The sequence below is a fragment of the Peromyscus leucopus genome, chromosome 9 (assembly GCF_004664715.2).
Source record: "Peromyscus leucopus breed LL Stock chromosome 9, UCI_PerLeu_2.1, whole genome shotgun sequence".
Lineage (NCBI taxonomy): Eukaryota > Metazoa > Chordata > Mammalia > Rodentia > Cricetidae > Peromyscus > Peromyscus leucopus.
The window spans coordinates 63,276,802-63,296,272 of record NC_051070.1 but is presented as its reverse complement, the minus strand read 5'-3'; the positions used below and the strand labels follow the sequence as shown (position 1 = coordinate 63,296,272).

General features: G+C 43.1%; 2 protein-coding genes across 5 annotated transcripts in view; both read right to left on the bottom strand.

Annotated features, from left to right (window-relative positions):
* Atp8a2 (ATPase phospholipid transporting 8A2) overlaps positions 1–957 on the bottom strand; it is a 587,084-nt gene extending 586,127 nt beyond the window's left edge. For 3 of the 4 annotated variants that reach the window (XM_037208489.1, XM_037208491.1, XM_037208490.1), the window contains exon 1: positions 742–957. In XM_037208489.1, coding sequence (XP_037064384.1) covers positions 742–838 — 97 coding nt within the window. In that variant the 5' untranslated portion in view covers positions 839–957. The remainder of the gene's footprint in view (positions 1–741) is intronic. The other variant, XM_037208492.1, reaches the window with a different exon arrangement.
* Positions 958–3,878: 2,921 nt separating this feature from the next.
* Nup58 (nucleoporin 58) overlaps positions 3,879–19,471 on the bottom strand; it is a 54,659-nt gene continuing 39,066 nt past the window's right edge. Inside the window, exon 15 of the mRNA XM_037208488.1 lies at positions 3,879–4,248. Coding sequence (XP_037064383.1) covers positions 4,166–4,248 — 83 coding nt within the window. The 3' untranslated portion in view covers positions 3,879–4,165. The remainder of the gene's footprint in view (positions 4,249–19,471) is intronic.

Here is a 19,471-nt window from a genome sequence, read left to right as displayed (position 1 = left end):
GAAAAAAAAAAGAATTCCAATGACATTAAAGCCCAGAATTTCTATCTGTCAGAAGACATCATAGGTGGGGAAAACAAGCCACACACTGGGACTAATTATCTGTAGTCTAGTCAACCAGCCAGAAGTGAACAGCTGGAGTACTTGCATTAATAAGAAAAGGAAAGCTGAATTTTCAAGTGGGCATCATGGTAGATGCCACTGAGAGCCAACTAGATGGCCAACAGTCAAAGGATCTCTTGTTACGCATGCCAGTGTGGTTACAGGGCAGGAATGCAGGAAGATCACCAGTACAAACTCACATGGAAAAACTGTGCACAGGCGCATCCCCAAATCTGTCTTCTGACCATCACCCCACCATTAGAAATACCCTGCACCTCAGTGCAGAGTAAGAAACAGCCTGTACCTCAGTGTGGGGTAAAAAATATCCTGTACCTCGCTGATCTCTTAGTTCAAGGCCATCCTGGTCTATAGGGTGAGTTTCAGGACAGTCAAGGCTACTCAGAGAAACCCTGCCTTAAAAATTAAAAATCAAGAAAAAAGAAAAAAAGAGTGAGCCTGTACCTCAGTGCAGGGTAAGAAATAGCCTGAACCTCGGTACAGGAGCTCCGAATGCTCACAGGTGAAATTGGCTTAACAAAAACGCACTTGCTCTTACTCTGTGGGATACATGCTGACATTTTCTAATTTTTCACATCTTCCACCCTCCTTGCAGGAATTTACACAGGCGCTCTGATTCCTTACCCTGGTGTGTCATGACGTGTCTTTCCAGGGGTAGAGGGCACTGCTGTTTCTTTTGAGCCCGCGAGTCTCTCTCATTTGGCTTCCATTTTGCACTCATGTGTCTTTCTTCACTTTCGGGAACCTACCTCAGCTTGTGACAGTGCCCAGATGCTCAGATCACACATCCATCCTCTTGGCAAGCAGCTGATGGAGCTACCGACGCAGCCGCAGTGTCTGACATTCTAGATTCCTTGTTTTGCCATGGGAACGTTTGTGAGGTCCCCAGGTAGGCCAGTACTCATTTCATAATGGCTACAGCGTCCTGTTTGTGGCTTCCCACTGAGCACCCACAGACCTGGGATGGACAAACATCGCGGACAGATGCGGAGCTGGTTGAAGCCTGGAGCTTCAGCCTTCACATGCTCCTAAACCTCCTTTGCTTCTGCAATTGATTTTCATGACTGAGGTATCATGATCTATAGTTTGAGAAAACACCTCCCAAGACAATCTCTCACATGATGTCACAGGAAACACATGAAAAATATTCATGACAACCCTTTCTCATACTAGGAAGTAATGAGGAGCCAACAAGTGCCCACTTTCTGGAGAAGGGGTAGTTAAATATTCACAGCTGATAATTATAGGGGAGTGAAAAATTCAGGAGCTGTGCATAAATACAACATGGGTAAATATCGAAAATATGAGTAAGTATAAGTGATTTGTAAAAGGACAAACAATTGACTTTCATAACACTCAAAAATAATGAAAATGAAATATTTAGGGAAATTTGCATAAATAACATAGCTATTTTTAAGACATCAAAGAAAATGTAAAATTAAAACAGGGCATTGGCTAATCAAGAGACAAGGTTGGATGAGAAGACAGTTTCAATAATGATTTTATATATTTAACATTTATACGTATATATAATGTGTTTGGACCAAATCCACCCCCAAGTTTCAGTAATATTTATCTTGCTCTGCTTTCTAAACCGAATACTGATGGCCCCAGTGTTTATCATTATTCCTCAGAATCTGTAATTGTATCGTCCATATTTATTATACTTCTCCAGTCAAACCCCCACCCTGCCCCCATCCTTCCCCAGCTCCTTTGTCCCTGCATGGAATTCAATCCAAGACTGTCCCATACATGCTCAAATCACCAATCTAAAGGAGAAGGACTGGCCATCTCCCCTGGGGTGAACTCCTGACTACAGCCTCCAAAGGAGGCAAAGCACATCTTCACTACTGAGTCTCTTCACTCCTCTCCATCCTGAGTCCTTCCTCTCGAAAGCAGAGAGCCGAACCTCATGCCATGAGATGCCTGCCAACATCCCACGTACCAGGCTTTTTCTTTGGGGGACCCCCAACTAGCTTCCAAATCATAACACAGAGACTTACTAGTTATGAATGCTCAGCCTGGCATAGGTACATTTCTGGCTTTTAACTTAAACTAACCTGTTTCTCTTTGTGCACCTTTTGCCCCGGGGCTTATTACCTTTCTTACGTCTGTCTACCCTATCCTGTTTCTCTGTCTGGCTGGCATCTGGCTGGCTTCTTGCCCTGGGCCTGTACCTCATTTTCTCTGCCTTCTTCTCTCGTTCATTCTTCTTCTTCCTTCTTTTGTAACCTACATTTCTCCTCCTATTTATTCCCTCTGCCTACTAGCCCTGCCTATCCTTTCTCTGCCTAGCTACTGGCCATTCAGCTCTTTATTGGAACAACCAGATGCCTTAGGCAGGCACGGTGAAACAAATGCAACACATCTTTACATGATTAAACTAATGCAGCCTAAATAAAAGCAACACACCTTTATATAGTAACAGTCTGCAGCATAAACAAATGTAATCCATCTTTGCCTAGTTAAATTAATATTCCACAACCATCCTGTCTGTTTTCCCTCTGCCATGAGGACAACTGCTCCTCCACACTTTCCCTGCCATGATAGACTGAATGCTTTCTAACCATGTTCAAAGAAAAGTCCTTCCCTGTTTCTGTCACAGTGATACAAAGTAACCAACACAGTAAGATGTGGCATATGTACTTACAGGAGAAATAATCAGAGTCAAGACGGTTACCTTATTCCCAGGTTTGCTATCTTGGGTTCTTTGAACACTGTATAGTTACTTTTCTGTTGCGATGATAAAACATCATGACCAAGGTAGCTTAAGAAGAAGAGATTTTATTTTGGCTTATGGTTCCAGAAAGATGAGCCCATGATAGCAGAGAGACAGCATGAGTGCTGCTGGAGCAGGAAGCTGAGAGCTCACATCTTCAGACAGCAGGTGTGAACTAGAGAGAGCAACTGGAAATGGCATGAATCTCTGATGGTGCGAGCCTTTAAACACTCAAAGCCTGCCTCCAGTGACAGTCTTCCTCCAACAAGGCCACCCTGGAGACCAAGTGTTCAAACACATGAGCCTAGAGGGACATTCTTATTCAAACCAACACACACACACACACACACACACACACACACACACACACACACACACACACCGTTCTACTTTGTCTGTTGGAATCTCATTATATCTCTGTATTTTTGTTGATGGTGTTAGCTGTTGTTGCAATTAGAATATACTTACACTTTTCAGGTCTATATAGTGTTCATAAATTGCAGAAACTTTTAGCCATGTACATTTCTTGACCCTTTCCCAAATGCCCTTTGTGTTGAGTGATCCTGTGTACCACAGTACATCTACTGATAACCCCACCAGACAGTGCTATCGTTTGGGGTCTAAATAGTTAGATGTGTTTTAAAGAGCTAAATAAGATCCAATTTCTATTTGCTGTCATTTTTTTGTAGTGTGAAAAGGGCCAAGGAAAAACACCCGACCTTGACTTGACCCTAAGATCAGAGCTTGAAATCACACCAATCCCTGAGCTTGCCCCAGAATGAGACCACAAAAATCCACCAATCCCAAGTCACCTCTATATGGACTATTCAGAATAGGAAAATACAGAGAAGCAGAGAACAGGTAGCTGAAGGCAGGAGAGTGATGGAGGTAAGAAATGAGGGGATGAAAGTTAATGATGGAGTTGAAGTGGACAGAAAATACAATAAAAAAACCACCTGAACTGTAAACTTCAGTCAGACAAATGTGAATTGCATCTCAACAAGATTTTAAAAGTGGCACAATTAAAATTATAAATATTCACTTCACTCTACTTGGTCCATTTTATTTCATATCGATGTTGCCTACTTCATCTGTGAATTTCCCACAATCCACTATAACTGAATTGGTGGCCAACTTCCCAACCCCTGGATCTAGCACATAATCTATTAGTTTATTCTAAAACATCGAGGCCAAGTTTTTCTTCCTGAGTTCTAAACATCTCGAGCAAACTCACTCTATGCCTCATCTTACTCTTCTTAAAAGCAAGAGTCACAAAATGAGTGTCAGACGGTCCTTGCAAAGTAGATACTTGTTGATTTCAGTGACTGTTCAGAACTGGATTTTTCTTCCCAGTTCATTAGTTTCTGTAACACTAGGTTTTCGAAATCCAGTTAAAACGTGTGATTTTTGGCCTGAGAGAAAGAGAGAAATAGTTTAGACTGCAATGATAATAATAACAACTATTATTTATTGCATTCTGGCCTTGCACAAGGCATACATTCACATACCTTACTTGTGCCAAATTATGCAAATGTTCGCTCTATAAGGTATTACCTCTTTTTTACAAAGGAGGCAATTTATTAAATTATTATTATTATTGGTTTTTCGAGACAGAGTTTCTCTGTGTAGCCTCGCGCCTTTCCTGGAACTCACTTCGTAGCCCAGGCTGGCCTCGAACTTACAGAGATCAGCCTGCCTCTGCCTCCTGAGTGCTGGGATTAAAGGCGTGCACCACCACCACCCAGCCTCATTAAATTATTTACTAAATAACTGGCCTAACGGCAACATTGCTCAGTAGTGGTAATGAGATCCAACCCTAGCCACATTGTTGAATGTCTGAGTGGAGGAGGGTGATTAACTACCAATTAAGAATTACTCACAAAACTGAATCCCACACTAAGTATTGGTGATACAAACCCAAACAAATAAAAACAAGATAGGACCTCTGGGATTACAGTTTAACAAGGGAAGTCAGTATATCACCAAACAAGAGAAATTACAACATGGTGGGTGTGGTTTGAATGAGATGTTCCCCACAGTCTTGTGTATTTGAATATTTGGTTCCCAGTTGGTGGTGCTGTTTGGGGAGGCTTAGGAAGTGCGGCCTTGTTGGAGAAAGTACATTCCTAGAGGCAGGATTTAAGTGCTTGCACCATTTCCAGTTCCCTCTTTCTGCTGCATGCTTGTGGTTCACAACAGGAGCTCTCAGCTTGCTGCTCCAGCTACCATGCCTGTCTGCTGCCATGCTTCCCCATTTGCTGAGGAAGGACTCTTTCCCCGATGGAACGGATAAGACCAAGTAAACCCTCTTTCTGTCAGTTGCCTTGGCCATAGCAGCAAAAAAGTCACCAATGCAGTGTTTATCACAGGTCTACTATCCGCCAGAGTAAGGTGGCTGCATCCTGTCTGCTGTAGGATCTAAGGAAGGATAAAGAAAGGAGGGCACCCAAAAGCTAATGCTTATCTCCGATGAGAGAAACCATCCGTGTTGTGAACTGAGCCCCTCTAAGGGCACAGGATTTTAGAAGGGTCTCTGAGTGAGAGGTCCAGAAGGAAGGTTTGGTAAAGGGAGGGAAAGCCAGACTGTAAGGGCCCTTGTGTGTGACAAGCTACAACATGGAGTAATGAGTAGCCATGAGTGTGGGCTCCACGTGATCATCCTTGAATTCTGAAGAGATAAACTGTATGAACTCTGAGGGGGGACAGGGGTGTGAACAATGAAAGTAGGAATCCAGGCCAGATGCTGTGCGAATAGTTGATTTAAGATTTAAAAGACAAGGAGTGAATTACACACCTGGAATCCTCTTTGAAGTATGTGAGCCAGGTGTGGGCTGACAATCACGGCTAGTAGCCCTGAGAGCAGCATGGCTGCACAGAGACACAAGGCAAACTGCTTACACTGTATAAAGTTATACTAATTGCATTCAAGTCTGGGGATGTGGCTTGACACTTGTCTAACATGCATAAGGCCTAGGTTCAGCAAAATACATTGTAACAAATACACATATGACATTAATATGAAAATGGCATTTTTAAAATTCAATGTGAATTTTACATCTAAATTGTGGGAGCCCACAACTGACTCAGTTTTCCAGTTTGAATCTGAAGTCTATTCTGAGCCAATGAAGTTCAAGCTTGTTTGCTCCAACAGTCCCGATTAGCCCATAAAGTCTCCTTGAAGGGCTGTGAGAAAGTCCTGATTAGCCCTTGGGAAGGAATATACTATCTAGCTAGATGCAGGCTGCTGGTAATCAGGTATCAGCCAGAGGTATTCTGAGATAGAAAATGAAACTGCCTGCTCCTTGATGCAAGGACAGAATAGATGGTGGTTGAATGCTGTGCATTGTTCTACCTCTGTCCTTCAAGACTGTATATAAGCTAGCTGTGAAATAAACTCGGGACTGTCCAGCATTGACTGGAGTCCTCTCGACTCTTTTCTGTCTTCTTCATTGTCTCTACAATCCGCACGCCCTCACCCAGATACCCAGCTGATTGTTGGCAGGCCTGACACTAAATGATCTCAGGTTTTCCTGGGAACTACTCCGTTTGCATTTTGTCTTAAAACAAATAAATTGAAAGTGCAGATTCTAAGCCAGGAAATGGTGACACACGCCTTTAATCCCAACACTCGAGAGACAGGTAGGCAGATCTCTCTGAGTTCGAGGACAGCCTGGTCTACAGAGTGAGTTCCAGGAAAACAAAGGCTACACAGAGTAACCCTGTCTCAAAAAAAAAGAGGAGGAGGAGGGGGAGAATAGGAAGAGGATGAGGAAGAGGAAGAGGAAGAAGAGAAAGAGGAGGAAGAAAATGCATATTCCTAAACCCAAGTTATTCTAAACACATTTGAATGTTTAATATTCAAATTAAACATTAGCTAAGTGTCGTTTTAAACACTTTTTTTTTTTTTTTTTTTTTTTTGGTTTTTTTGAGACAGGGTTTCTCCGTGTAGTTTTAGTGCCCATTCTGGATCTCGCTCTGTAGACCAAGCTGGCCTTGAACTCACAGAAATCTGCCTTGGCTCTGCCTCCTGAGTGCTGGGATTAAAGGCATGTGCCACTGCTGCCTGGCCTTTAAATGCATTTTGAAAACTTTTCAAAATGTCATTTTAAAGCTTCACTCCTAGTTGAACTTGCCACATTTCAAGGGTTCTCTAGCCTCATGTAGCCAGGAGCTACCATTTTAGATAGTGCAGATTCCATGTCTTTTCATCCACAGAAGAATTACTTACCAAGTTCTTGGTTAGCTTACAACAGGCACACTAATTATACTCCTTGTTTTCTGAGAGGTGATTTAAAAGTAGAGAATGACTAATTCTAAACCACTACCAAAAAACAAAACAAAACACATGGGAACAGCTCAGCAGTTTAAGGGCACTTACTATTCTTGCAGAGGACCCAGGTTCGGTTCCCATCAGCTCACAATAGTCTGCAACTCCCATTCCTGGAATCTAATGCCCTGGTTCTGGCAACCATCAGGACTAGGCACATATACGTTGCACCAAGACTGGTGGCTATCAAAGCTTCCAGTGGCTCTCAGGGGACAGGCAAGCCCAGGCACTTGTGGCAGTGTGCTGCGCCCAAAGCCCCTTAGTAAGTTCCCTTGTCTCCCCGGCAGGATTCTGGCTGAGTCCATGGCACCTATGGGAGGACATACCACAGCCCCACTTGCAGCTGTGACTAGGTGCTGGTCAGTGTGGTGTACAGCTGAGATGGAAGCCACCTTTGGATCACAATCTTACAAAGAAAGGAGGTGTGCTCTCACTGCGCCTTTCTCCTGTGAGCTGGAAAGCACACTGACTCCACTATTCAGAACTTACCCTAGAGGAGTCTGTGCTTCTGGCTCCACCCAGCAGCCACATCGACTGACTGCCTGGATGTAAGAGAAGTAACCCACCTTCCTTAGTCCACTACATTTGAGTCACTTAACAAAGCAGCTCTCTGTCCTGTTTAAGCTATGTGAGGAAAGATCAGTGAACCCCATAAGCCGGGATATTCAGCAAGCTATTTTCTGTAATAGGTCAGAAGACCAAGTTTGCCTTCCCAACTGAACTCTCCCACCGTACTGCAGAAGTAGCATAGGCAACCTGCAAATAAACAGACATGGCTGTATTCTAATAAAGCTTTATTTACAAAAACAGGCAGTGCAGTGAATTTGGCTCATATGCCATTGTTTGTCAACCTTTTGTCAATACCATTGGCTCCTCTTCCCCACAAAGGTGTCTCATAAACAAACAAACAAACAAATAAATAAATAGGCTTTTCATAGCCTTGGCTTCTTAAAGGGAAAAACCTAATCTATGTTCTGGGAATTATTTTAGCATGAATCTCAGGAGGAACTGTGGGCCAGGAGAGGTGGCACACATGCCCAGCACTCTGGATGCAGAGCCAAGAGGAATACTCCACGTTTAAAGCTAGCCTGCACTACACAGTGAGTTCTAGGCCAGCCAGGGTTATACACTGTTTCAAGACTAAAAAAACAAACAAACAAATGAACAAGCAAGCAAGCAAAGAGGAAGGGAAAGAAAAGGAGAGACAAACTGTGGCTTGAACTACTTATTTCTCAAGACGACTCTCAAAGTGGGACTTATTTTAATGCAGTCCTGTTGGGATGTGCATTCAGGGGCCTCACAGAAACAAATGCAAATTGGTAATAGTGCTTATGACATCAAGAAAAAGCAGACTAGGCCAAAAAGTGATACCAGGAGTTTGGAGTATTACTGTGACAGACTTGACCGTGCGTTTCAGGGAGGACTTGTGGAAGTGTTTGGAACTCTTAGAAGATGTGGAGAGAAATGTGGATGACAGAGACCTGGAATGTGAAATTTCAGAGGGAAGCCAAGACTCTCTCAGGGTTATTCATATGATATATCTAAGTTAGGAATCTGTGGTTTCTAATCAGCTAATACAAAGAATCAGTTGTGATTAATAAGAGACTAGTGTCATTGCAATGAAACTTTTGCTTACTGGACGATTAGTGCTAGATAGGCACGGCTAAAACATCAGGTGTGACTAGTAAGAGACCAGCATTACTGAGGCCAAATCTTACAAGCGTTTACTCAGGGTCACCACACAGAAGCAAGGGTTCAGATGGAGACTACGGCTTTGTCTCAAGCTGGAAGCAGAACCTGATAATATGTAAGAGATTGCCAGATGATGTTGGCTTTAAAGACGTGAAGGAGTCCTGGAGAGCAGCTGAGTCCAGGAGAAGACGGTGGTGAAGGTGCAGCCTCATTTGCAGTGGAGACCCCCAGCATAATGAAGTTGCCAAGACCATGGGACAGCACACACATGCTATGACCACCAAGGAGAGTAGCAGATGTGGCATGGAGTTGGCCTGAGTCTGAGACAAGCTGTGTACATTATGGATGGCACCAGAGAAATGGAGGTGCCCAAGCCCCCTGGAGCCCAGAAGACCACAAGTGTCAGATGGCAGACACTGAACTGTAAGATTTGGAGCTATACTGCTGGATATTGTTTTTTCTTACGTTTGGTAGATTTATGCCTTGGTTCTTTCCTCTTGGGATAAAAAGTATGTGGTTTGTTTATTTTACTTGAGAGACAGACTTTTAAAAAGAAGTTGGATTTTTTAAAATGAAGCTTGGACATTTAAAGTGTTGAAATTTTTAAAGGCCATGAGACTCTGGGCCTGACTATGTTTTATATTATGATATTAACATGTGATCTTAGAGATAAACGAAAAGGAAGAGATTTGGTTTAATAGTGATGTGCTTACAGTATGCCAAGTTGACAAAAGTCAGAGAGGAAACGAATCATGTATTTTATAAAGTTCTCAGAAGTCTTAGAAAGCCATGTCTCTGAGTAACTTAAAAAAACTACTTTTCGCCGGGCGGTGGTGGCGCACGCCTTTAATCCCAGCACTCGGGAGGCAGAGGCAGGCGGATCTCTGTGAGTTGGAGGCCAGCCTGGGCTACCAAGTGAGCTCCAGGAAAGGCGCAAAGCTACACAGAGAAACCCTGTCTCGAAAAACCAAAAAAAAAAAAAAAAACTACTTTTCAAAGTTTCAAATTAACTTTGAATTTAAAAAAATGGAAACTCATTATAGTATTTTCAAGAGTTTAAACTAACCAGACTATCATCAACTTGAGAGAACAATACTGTTTTTTATATAGATAGAAAAAAAAAAAAGATGAACTCAGACCCAGGAAGACAGAAGTTGCATGTTCTCGCTGATGAGTGGATCTTTAGATCTGTGTTTACACAAATTCCTGTAGAACCCAAGAAACTAGAAAGGGATCAGGTTTGAGTGGGAAGAGGGATGGGAGGGTAGGACAGAAGGATGTTGAAAAATAACACAAAGGATGTTTGAAGAAAAGATGTGAAAACCTCACTATTTTCTAAGTTTCATATATATTCATATAAAGGAATTTAATTGGTGTTACCCTATACAGGGTATGACACCCCTCCCAGTAGACATGGGTTGCCAAATAAAGATGCCAGTGCCGGATGCAGGGTACCTCCCTTGAGCTGTTGAACAGAGATGTCACAGAGAAGCCCCAAACAGTACAGGTATTGCCACTGCTTTGATTGCTCATCAGAAATTGATGGTAGGACCCTGTTGCTGAGGACAACACGGTTCACAGTCCATAGGGAGATGAAGTTGGTACTAAGCAGAAAGCTCCCCTCTTGCCGACTAGTTTTTCTTACTAGAGGGTGCTGTGCAGGCTGCTGTGGGGGAAAGCTATCAATGGTCTTCCTCGGCTGTGAACTCATTGAATGACAACAATGACCACCGTGCCAAGATATGCGGTGCAATGGAAGCACGGATGTCATGAGGCTATCAGTCACCGCTGTCTGCTTGGATTTAAGGCCCGATCCAAGGGAAGAAACATACCTGGTACGGTAAATCTGGCCAAGAACCCATGGTTGGTGAGCTTACACGCTCACAGGTGAACAGAATGCTATTCTGCCACTAAATGCACATAGTATCAAACCGCCTTCTAAACTCCTCTCTCTCCTGGTAGACTGGTGCAGCCCTCAGACCTCGTCAGAGTGGTTTCTTTCTGCAGTGGACAGCAGTTAACACAGAAACTCACAACTGGTCCAAGTGCAGAGGACAAGTGTGAGTGGAGCTCTCAGCCACAAAGGGGACATCTGTATCACGCCTCCTCCACAAGGTTCACAGACTATTGAGGAAGAGGGAGGTGGAAAGATTTTAGGCACCAGAGATCAGGGAGAACAGGGCCTTCTGGGCACCACAGCTCCACTGTACTCATGAACTCACAGCAGCTGTGGCTGCCTGATCAAGGTCAAGGAAGGGGTACATGGTCCCCCACCCCTCATTGAGGGGCAATGGACAGGTTTCTGGGGTTAGTAGAGGCAGTTTTCCTCAAGGGTGCAAACTTGGTAGGGTTCGTGCAAACTCCTGGCCATGTCCTCTGGATGGCCCCACACCCATAAGTATATGGATAGCTACAAACTAGAGTCAGCGGTTATTGAAAAGTTGTGGTGGTAGGGAGGTGAGGTGGATCTGGTAGGGGTCAAATGATCAAAATTGCATGAAACTCTCATTAAAGACAAATTTAAAGGATGAATAAGTTTGTGTGGCATCTAGAGATGACAGGAAAATGGGTCATTTAAATTAAATTAAACAAAGCACCCAGACTCACAGAGACAAAATCTCATGTTGTCTCACATGTGGGTCCTGGCTTATATGTATATCTGTAAGTGGGAGAGGAGTGGGGACACAGAAACTAGAGACCACAGACGTGGAGTTGGGCAGTGGAGGGAGGGTAACAGGGCACAGGTGCCATGAAAGCCTCAGGAGGCTATGGGGGATGGGAGAGTTCATGAGGGGGCTGAAGGGCTAAAGAGGAGATGAAAGTCAACAATTCTACCTCAAGTGTCGTCATAAGACAGTGCATGCTAACTCATATTTTTTCAATAAAAAATAAAGATAGGGACCTGCTGTGGTATGTCTTTCTGTGTGTTGTGAATATGTGTTGCTCCCATTGGCAAATAAATAAAGCTGTTACAGCCAGGCGGGAAATCCAAGAGAGATAGAGAGAACAGAAAGGTGGATCCACTGAGATGCGATCCAGCCACCCAAGAAGGAAGATGTTAAAGTACTGGTAAACCACGAAGCCACATGGCAAGAGATAGATTAACAGGAATAGGTTGAATTAAGTTGAAAGAGCTAGTTAATATAAGCAGGAGTCAAAGGTCAGGCAGTTTGTAATTAATATAAGCCTCTGTGTAATTATTTTATAAGCGGCTTCGGGACTGCAGGTGGGAGAGATTTGTCAGGACCACGGGGCCAGGCGGGACGGAGAAACTTCTGCCTATAGGGACCATTTTTAATCATGCTTTAAACTGTATTACAAAGTTTACGAACATACTCATGGTAGTTATAGAAAAAAGAAAACAGCACAAAATCTGTTTCAAAGTGGCAGTTTTTAAAAACTCAGTAGAATCATTACCTTCAACAAGCACAGTCTAGAGGGTCCAGTGAGGTTTATTTTCATTCTCAAACAGTACATGCAGATGCAACCTAGGATATTAGTGGACTTCACACTTGTGTTGTTTATCTAGACTTGGTATCTTTTAAGTCCTTATGTTCAGTTACAGGGTAAAATTGCAAAAGAAACAGGTGGGGAAAATGTTTACTGGCCACAGAGGAAGCTTTCTTCTGCCTTTTCAATTTTTCAGAACACAGAGAACACTGTTAACATGGGAAACCACAGGGTGGAGGCACTCCTCATCTGGTGACAGACTGCAAGGGTTCTGTGTGGGATGAGTGTGTTTTAGCATCATCACTTAGCACATCGTCAGTTAGCACGACATTCACTGAACTGCTTCTGTTGCCCGATGAAGGGCAAAGAATATCCCACTCAATCGCTAGAGTTACTGTGACTAGACACAAACGTCACCTATCCTAGCAGAAGGATTACTTCTAATCGCAATCAAAAGAAATGATCTTAAGTCACCAAGAAGTATGGAACAATACACAAAAAAGCTGAACAGGAATGTGGAGAGTGGAGCACAAGTTACGTTTTAGAGCCCCTTTAGTATGTTCAAATCGAGATGATTATTTACAGTACTGGGGCCTGAACCCAGGCCTTCATGTGTCCTGGACAAGTGCTCCATCTCTAAGCTACTCTTGCAACTCCAAGGACTACTTTATGTTTGGGGTCTTTAATGTTGCAATACTTTATAAATCAAATTCATACTCATTGCTAAAAACCAACTATTGTTTGACAACACTAAAGCACATTAATTTTCTTTGTGTCTTTCTCGATTAACAAGAATCCTTTCTTACAGTGTGTAGTTAAATTTAAAAGCCTAGTGTAGTTTGTTTATTTGAATCTAAGCTTATCCATCTATAATTCAGTCCCTTTTAGGGTACTTGTCTCTGTGCCCAGTTCCTCATGTTAGAGGCGGTACTCACCTCACAGAGCTGAGGAGTTAATATATGGAGCACCTAAGAGAAAGAAAAGTAATAGGCCATTCTAGGCCAGTAATCCTTCCTCTTCATCTTATGGTTCTCTTGGGTCATTTAAAGGGACAGCTGGACTTCTATGCACAGGCAACGAATACCCCAAAACAGTATTTCTAAAGGCACCAAACATTAGTGGTGTGCACCTGTAATCCAGGTTTCATGGGCAGAACCAGGAAGATGCACCTTTGAGCTACATAGCAAAATATAAAAGTAAATCGAAGAAAAAAAAAAAGAAGAAAACTAAAAACAAAAACATCCAGCAAGGCCCCACTCCTTCCAAGAGACTACTGCTGACAGCTCAACAGCTGTGTGTGTGTGTGTGGGGGGGTCATTTTCTTCAGTGATGCAACTGATACACTGCCCTTGTCCCAGGAAAGAACTTCCCACTCGTGCTCAGGCAAAGAACCCTGAACTCAGTAAATCACACACAAAAGGGAGAAATGACAGGAATGGGGTTGGCACTGGAGAGATGGCTCAGTGGTTAAGAGCACTGGCTGCTCTTCTAGAGGGCCCAGGTTCAGTTGCCAGCACCCACATGGCAGCTCACAACCATCTGTAACTTCAGATCCAGGGGATCCAGTGCCCTTTTCTGGGCTCCTACAGCACCTGGTATGCGGGTGGTACGTAGATATAACATGCAGGCAAAACACCCATACACACAAAATAATAACCTAGGAGGGGGCTTTTTGGGTAGAAGGGTTTCCATAGGAGAGGAGGTAGACGAGAGAGGAGTGTGGGGTAAAAACAACTCAATTCACAAAGTCGATGAAACTGTCGATGAAAATTAACATACAAACTGAAGTGTCCTAGAACAGATACCTCACACAAAATAAAAAGAATGAACAAAAAACGGGGCTCTTTGTAAACTGTTTCTGGTAGATTGTTTTCTTAATACAACCACCCATGTATATCAGGTTCATTCTCAGCTGAAAAGCTGAGGTCTACGCTGGAAAAGATCACGCAGTGTAAAGACATGGTTCTGAACCCAGTTGACTCCAGACATCTCACAGCAAAAAAAATCTTAGTACCCACTAACAGAGATCCTACAAGCCACCAAGGACAAACTGCCAAGTGACCTAGTGTTAAAAAAAAAGACAAAGGCTGCTGCATGCAATTCCATGAATGCAAACAGTTAATATATGTGGGCATACATTTAAAAGCTCAACTTCAACAACTATTGATTTACAACTGAGAGTTTAGATTACAAAGAAATGGATACCACTACACACTGGTAGTAATGCATAGAGCAACTGGGTGGGGGTGGGGGGTGGGAGGGAGATCGAACTTGAAATCATACTTTATATACCATTTAGCAAATCAAATCCTTTTGAGAATCAATTGCAAAGAAGCATTAAACATATGCACAAAAGACAGGAAACCAAGGGAAGAGATGCCCAAGCTGAGAGCCAGAAGCAGTTTTACTGTATGCATACAACAGCCCAGGAGACAACAGTCTAAAGGCTGAAGGCCGTTCAGCTCAACAGAGCCTTTTCTACCTCCCCGGCCACTCCCTTGCCTCCACCCACAGCAATCCAGAGTGCTGTGTTTTGATTGGTTATATGGAGCTTGCTGAATAGAGATTGCTCAATTTCCCCATGGGCAGAATTTTTCACCCAAGCAGCAGAGTTTGCAAGCCATTTACAGTGCAGGAAGGAAAAGGGAAAGATTTGGTTACTTAAGAGGCATAGTGAGATATCACAAGAATGTCAGCCTGTTGCTTCCCAGGCCTTCTGCTACATTCTCCTGCTTTGATGTTAGGATCTCTTTTTGGGTCACAGAGCATCATCTTGGCTTCAGGCTTTTATTTTCATAGCAACATAAATGTCAGTTTTTAATCTCAATTGTGCTTTCCGTGAGCGTAGAGATGTTTTTAGCCAACGAAATTAGAGGCAGAATCAAGCAATCAATCAGGATTAAAAGGCACAGCACCTATGCGGCTTTTGAACTCCCCCAAGTGCCAAAACCATCTTCCAAATAAATCTCGGGGTCCCAAAATGTTCAAGCTTTGGACTGGAGCATGAGTAAACTTTGCCACTCCATCTGTGATGTCCTCTACAGTTCTTGCTGTTCTGCTTCGGCTGGCCTTTCCATAGAGGCAAGCACATAGTCTAAGACCAAGTGCTTTTGACAAACTAAACTATCTATCTTGCCTTGTTGATTAGCTAGCAACTCAAGAGCAATGTTAAGTTGTATTAGTCATAAATCCAAAAACAGCCTGTGACCTAATGTTGCAGTTTAACTTACAGGAACTGTATGCTAGCCAAGGACCTATCTTCTAGCCTAGGGGCCGGGCCAGAGAATATTGAGTTATATGTTCTGAGGGTCAGTCATTGTCTTCCTGGTCACTAATTTTTACAGCTGGTGTTTTTGTTTGTTTGTTTTTGGTTTTTTTTTTTTCCTTCTCTGAATATCCAGCCCTTGTATACCCATCCTCTGGCTGTTCCCTGTTCCAGGAGTCTGGCAAATTTGCTGGAGTTCATGCTATTCTCCCCAAGTGCCAATACACTCCACATCGGGCTCAACATCATTCCAACCCTGTCAGAGATGAGAATAGTTTTGACAGTGGTTGGGAGTTTGGTTCATAGTAGTTAGGAGATCTTCACCTGAGTCCTTTGGGTGGTAACATCCTAAAACCTCTGGCCCAAACATGTTAAGATTTCCACAGGAGAAGTGAATTTGCTTCCCTATTGGGCCATAGTTTTCCCAGTGATTTAAGTTTTGAGGAGCCAGACCCATGTAGTTTGGTGGGGTATCTGATCTCATTATAGGGCTCTAGAAGACTCAACCATCTGGCATGCCAGGGCCATTCATGTCCTGTGTCAATTCCCCCATATATATAACAAGAACAGATGGTTAAAAACTAGACTATAGTCTCTTTCATAAGAATAGATGTAAGTGCACCCTCATAGTAGAAAGAAGGATGCATGCATGGGTGGAGGCTCAGTGCAAGACACTAACCCTTCAACCTTCAGGGGAGTTCCAGGGTTCAAGCTGGCTATATGTATTTCAAGACAGAGGATCATTCTCAATTCTGGGCTTGCTGGGTTGAAGACAGCAAAGTCAACATGATAAGAAGACAGCAAAGTCAACATGATAATAAGCCCCTGACACACAGCAGAATGTGGTTACATCCACCTGGAGGCAATTCAACTATCCAACTGAAGACATGCTATTACCATGTTGTCCTCAGTTTCTTTGGGGAACCAGGTGTCTCCAAGAATTTTATAGCTAGCTTGTCCTAAACTCAGCCAAGATTGGGACTGTTTACATGGGAATTATTTGACTATTACTTCCATCCTTGTTAGAGGCTGCCACATAACCTGTTGAAATGGAATGAGCTTGTCTTACAATTCCACATATATCAAAAGATATATGCATCTTTGGTGCAGAAGAATCAGAGGCTGTGTTTCTGTAATAAGGATCTGTCCCATCTTTGAATTTCTAACTGTTCACATAAGGGGGAAGGTACTGGGGGTTAAAACAGGTGGATTGGTCTTTATAGTCACAAGTTCTTGAGGTCTTTTACTGGGATTCAAAATGAGTGTGACAGAACAAGGTCCAGGTAACCCCATGCAAGAATCACAGGAAGGTTCAGAGACCATGACAGAAACAGATAGCAGCCATGCATCCTGTGCAAAAGAGGTAACAGACGGCTAACAGGAGCCTCTGGCCATAGTCTGCAGGGGCAGTCATCTGAATCCTGTAGCAAAGGCCCAAAGCAGGAAGACTGCAAGAGGTAAGAACAAGGGGTTGGAAATGCATTCATGAGGTAGGAAGAAGGGCAGCAGTTTGCTTGTCCCACCAATGGCTGATTCCTCAAGGTTCCATCCTGAGTAGGTCAGTCAGCTTTTGGAGTGACTGAAGCAGGGCTGTTCTCTGCTTTTGTTGTGCCTCTTGATCTCTTCAAGACCTTTGGTGGTGCAGCTGCATTCCTTCGGATGGTCAGCTTGCACGGTGTCGCTGGATCAGGAACACATTCCCAGTTATTGGAGGCTGGGTTCTCTTTGCTGTGATGAATCCTGGGAGACATCTTGGCCGCCTTTACTGCAGTGGGAGCGGATAAATTAACAGTGAGTCCACCTTTCCATTAAGGCTTCAGGGACTGGACATTCCATTCTTTTATGTAGACTTCATCTCCTGGTTTAAAGGAGTGTGTGTGTTTGTGGTTAGGCTTACAGGCAACAACTGCTCCCTGGCTTTGTGATGAATGGGGGCAGGGCTGAGCAGAGCCCCTGCATCTGCTGTCTTTAAGTGATGTTGTCCAATCCTTTTAAATTTCCATGTATTCCCCTGACAAGGAGAGGATACCCACAAAGGATTTCATAAACAGGAAACCCTGTTTGTTTGGTAGTGAATCTGATTCTTAACAAATCAACTGGCAGCAATTAATCAGTGCTAATGAACCTTTTGCCATAGTTTGCCTATCTGTAATTTTACTGTCCACATACCCCACCTTCCAAGAGCTCTATGGATGATATTTGTGTGGCTTCTAGGTGATTTTTAACCCTCTGGCTACCAATTGAACTATGCTGGTAGCCAGTAGCCATGTCAGAGGAACAGCAAGTGGCAATTGGGGTTAAGGGTGTCAGCCCACCAGAAGAAAAACTCCCTGATGGGTATATGCCTCATTAAGCAAGACCATGCATGAGGATACAGACTCCAGAATATCTTTTGCTTCTGCTGTACCTTTCTGATATCCGACATGGTATATTGGATGTGGGGAGTCCCCCACTGCCTGTACTGTAGTGTGTTTATCTCATGGCAACATCCCGATCTACTGGGCATTTATATCTGCGGTTCTTCCTTATTGCTGTACTGTCTAAATTGGTAATAATAATTACAGTCTATATAGAATTTTGATAAATAAAAGTGAATATAAGGAAATGCTACACAGTCAGGGCCTATGAGTTTCACCTAAGAAATTGCTTCAGATCACAGCACAAATTAGTGATTAACTGGGAGCCAGATTGGCTCAAACACCTTTAATTTTATTGCTAAGCACCACTCGAGGATACAAAACTACAAAATAGCTTTAGATTAGAACACATGCCTTGCTAATGGTTTTTAAGATAAACATTCCCAGAAAAGCAATCTGTAAGGATATAACTGAGCTGTCTGGCTAGGTTATAAATACAAAACAGCCCAATTATTGCTAGCTGGCAAATGATTAATTCCTTGCACCCATTTCTGACCTGAATTTGTGAAAATGAATTCTAATTAGTCATTAGCTACAGAAAGTAATTTGACTCTGTAGTCCCAATATAGGGCTACGGGTTTTCTTTTGATATTGAAGGGTCACACACAGAACAAAAAGTACATTTTAAGATTTAACCGACATGGTGTCATAGTATCATGGAAAGTGCTGGCTGAGCTGATACTAAAAGATATATGGTACCTGAGCCTGAACTAGAGAATCTATGACATCCTGAGTGTCTTTTTGTCTGAAACCCGGCACTTAAACCTGGGAGTCTGAAGCCTGTAATGATTTCTTTCTGTTGGCATTTTTCTCCACAGTGAGAACATTCTCCCTGCTCTGCAGCTTTATAAAGCTGGTTCTTCTAGAACAGAGAATTCTGATACCCAAACACACCAGTCTCTCTAAGAAGCTCAAATCTGACATGAGGGTCTGCAGAATTAACAGAGCAAACGGCCTGCTTTTTCTAAGGACCAAGTTGAAACTGCACCTGTGACAAATGAAGCCTGAGATATTTGACCCTTTCTTAGTAGATTTGTGAGTGTGTGGCGTGGGGAGTTGTTTTGAGACAGGGTCTCTTCTATGTAGCTCTGGCTGGCCTGGAACTCGCTATGTAGACTAGACAGTCCTCAGACTCAATTTGACCTGCCTGCTTCTGCCTCCCAAGTGTTGGGATTAAAGATCAGAATATCTGGCCAGATTGTGGCTTTTTACTAGAGTTTATATTCAGTTTATAGCACAGTAAAGAATGCTATGTCCCCATCAGTCTTCTTTGGTGGCTCCAGCTAGCACTAAATCATCCACATATCGGAGTAGTATACAGCTACATTGGTCAACTAGCACAGTGCCAAAAATGTTAAGGGAATTTTCAAATCTGGGGCAATCTGGTCCAAGTTCATTGACTTCTGTCACTGTTTGGCTGCTGGGATAGAGGGGTGTGAATCCAGTAGCTGATCCTTTACATCTAAAGAAAACAGCCTCAGCAG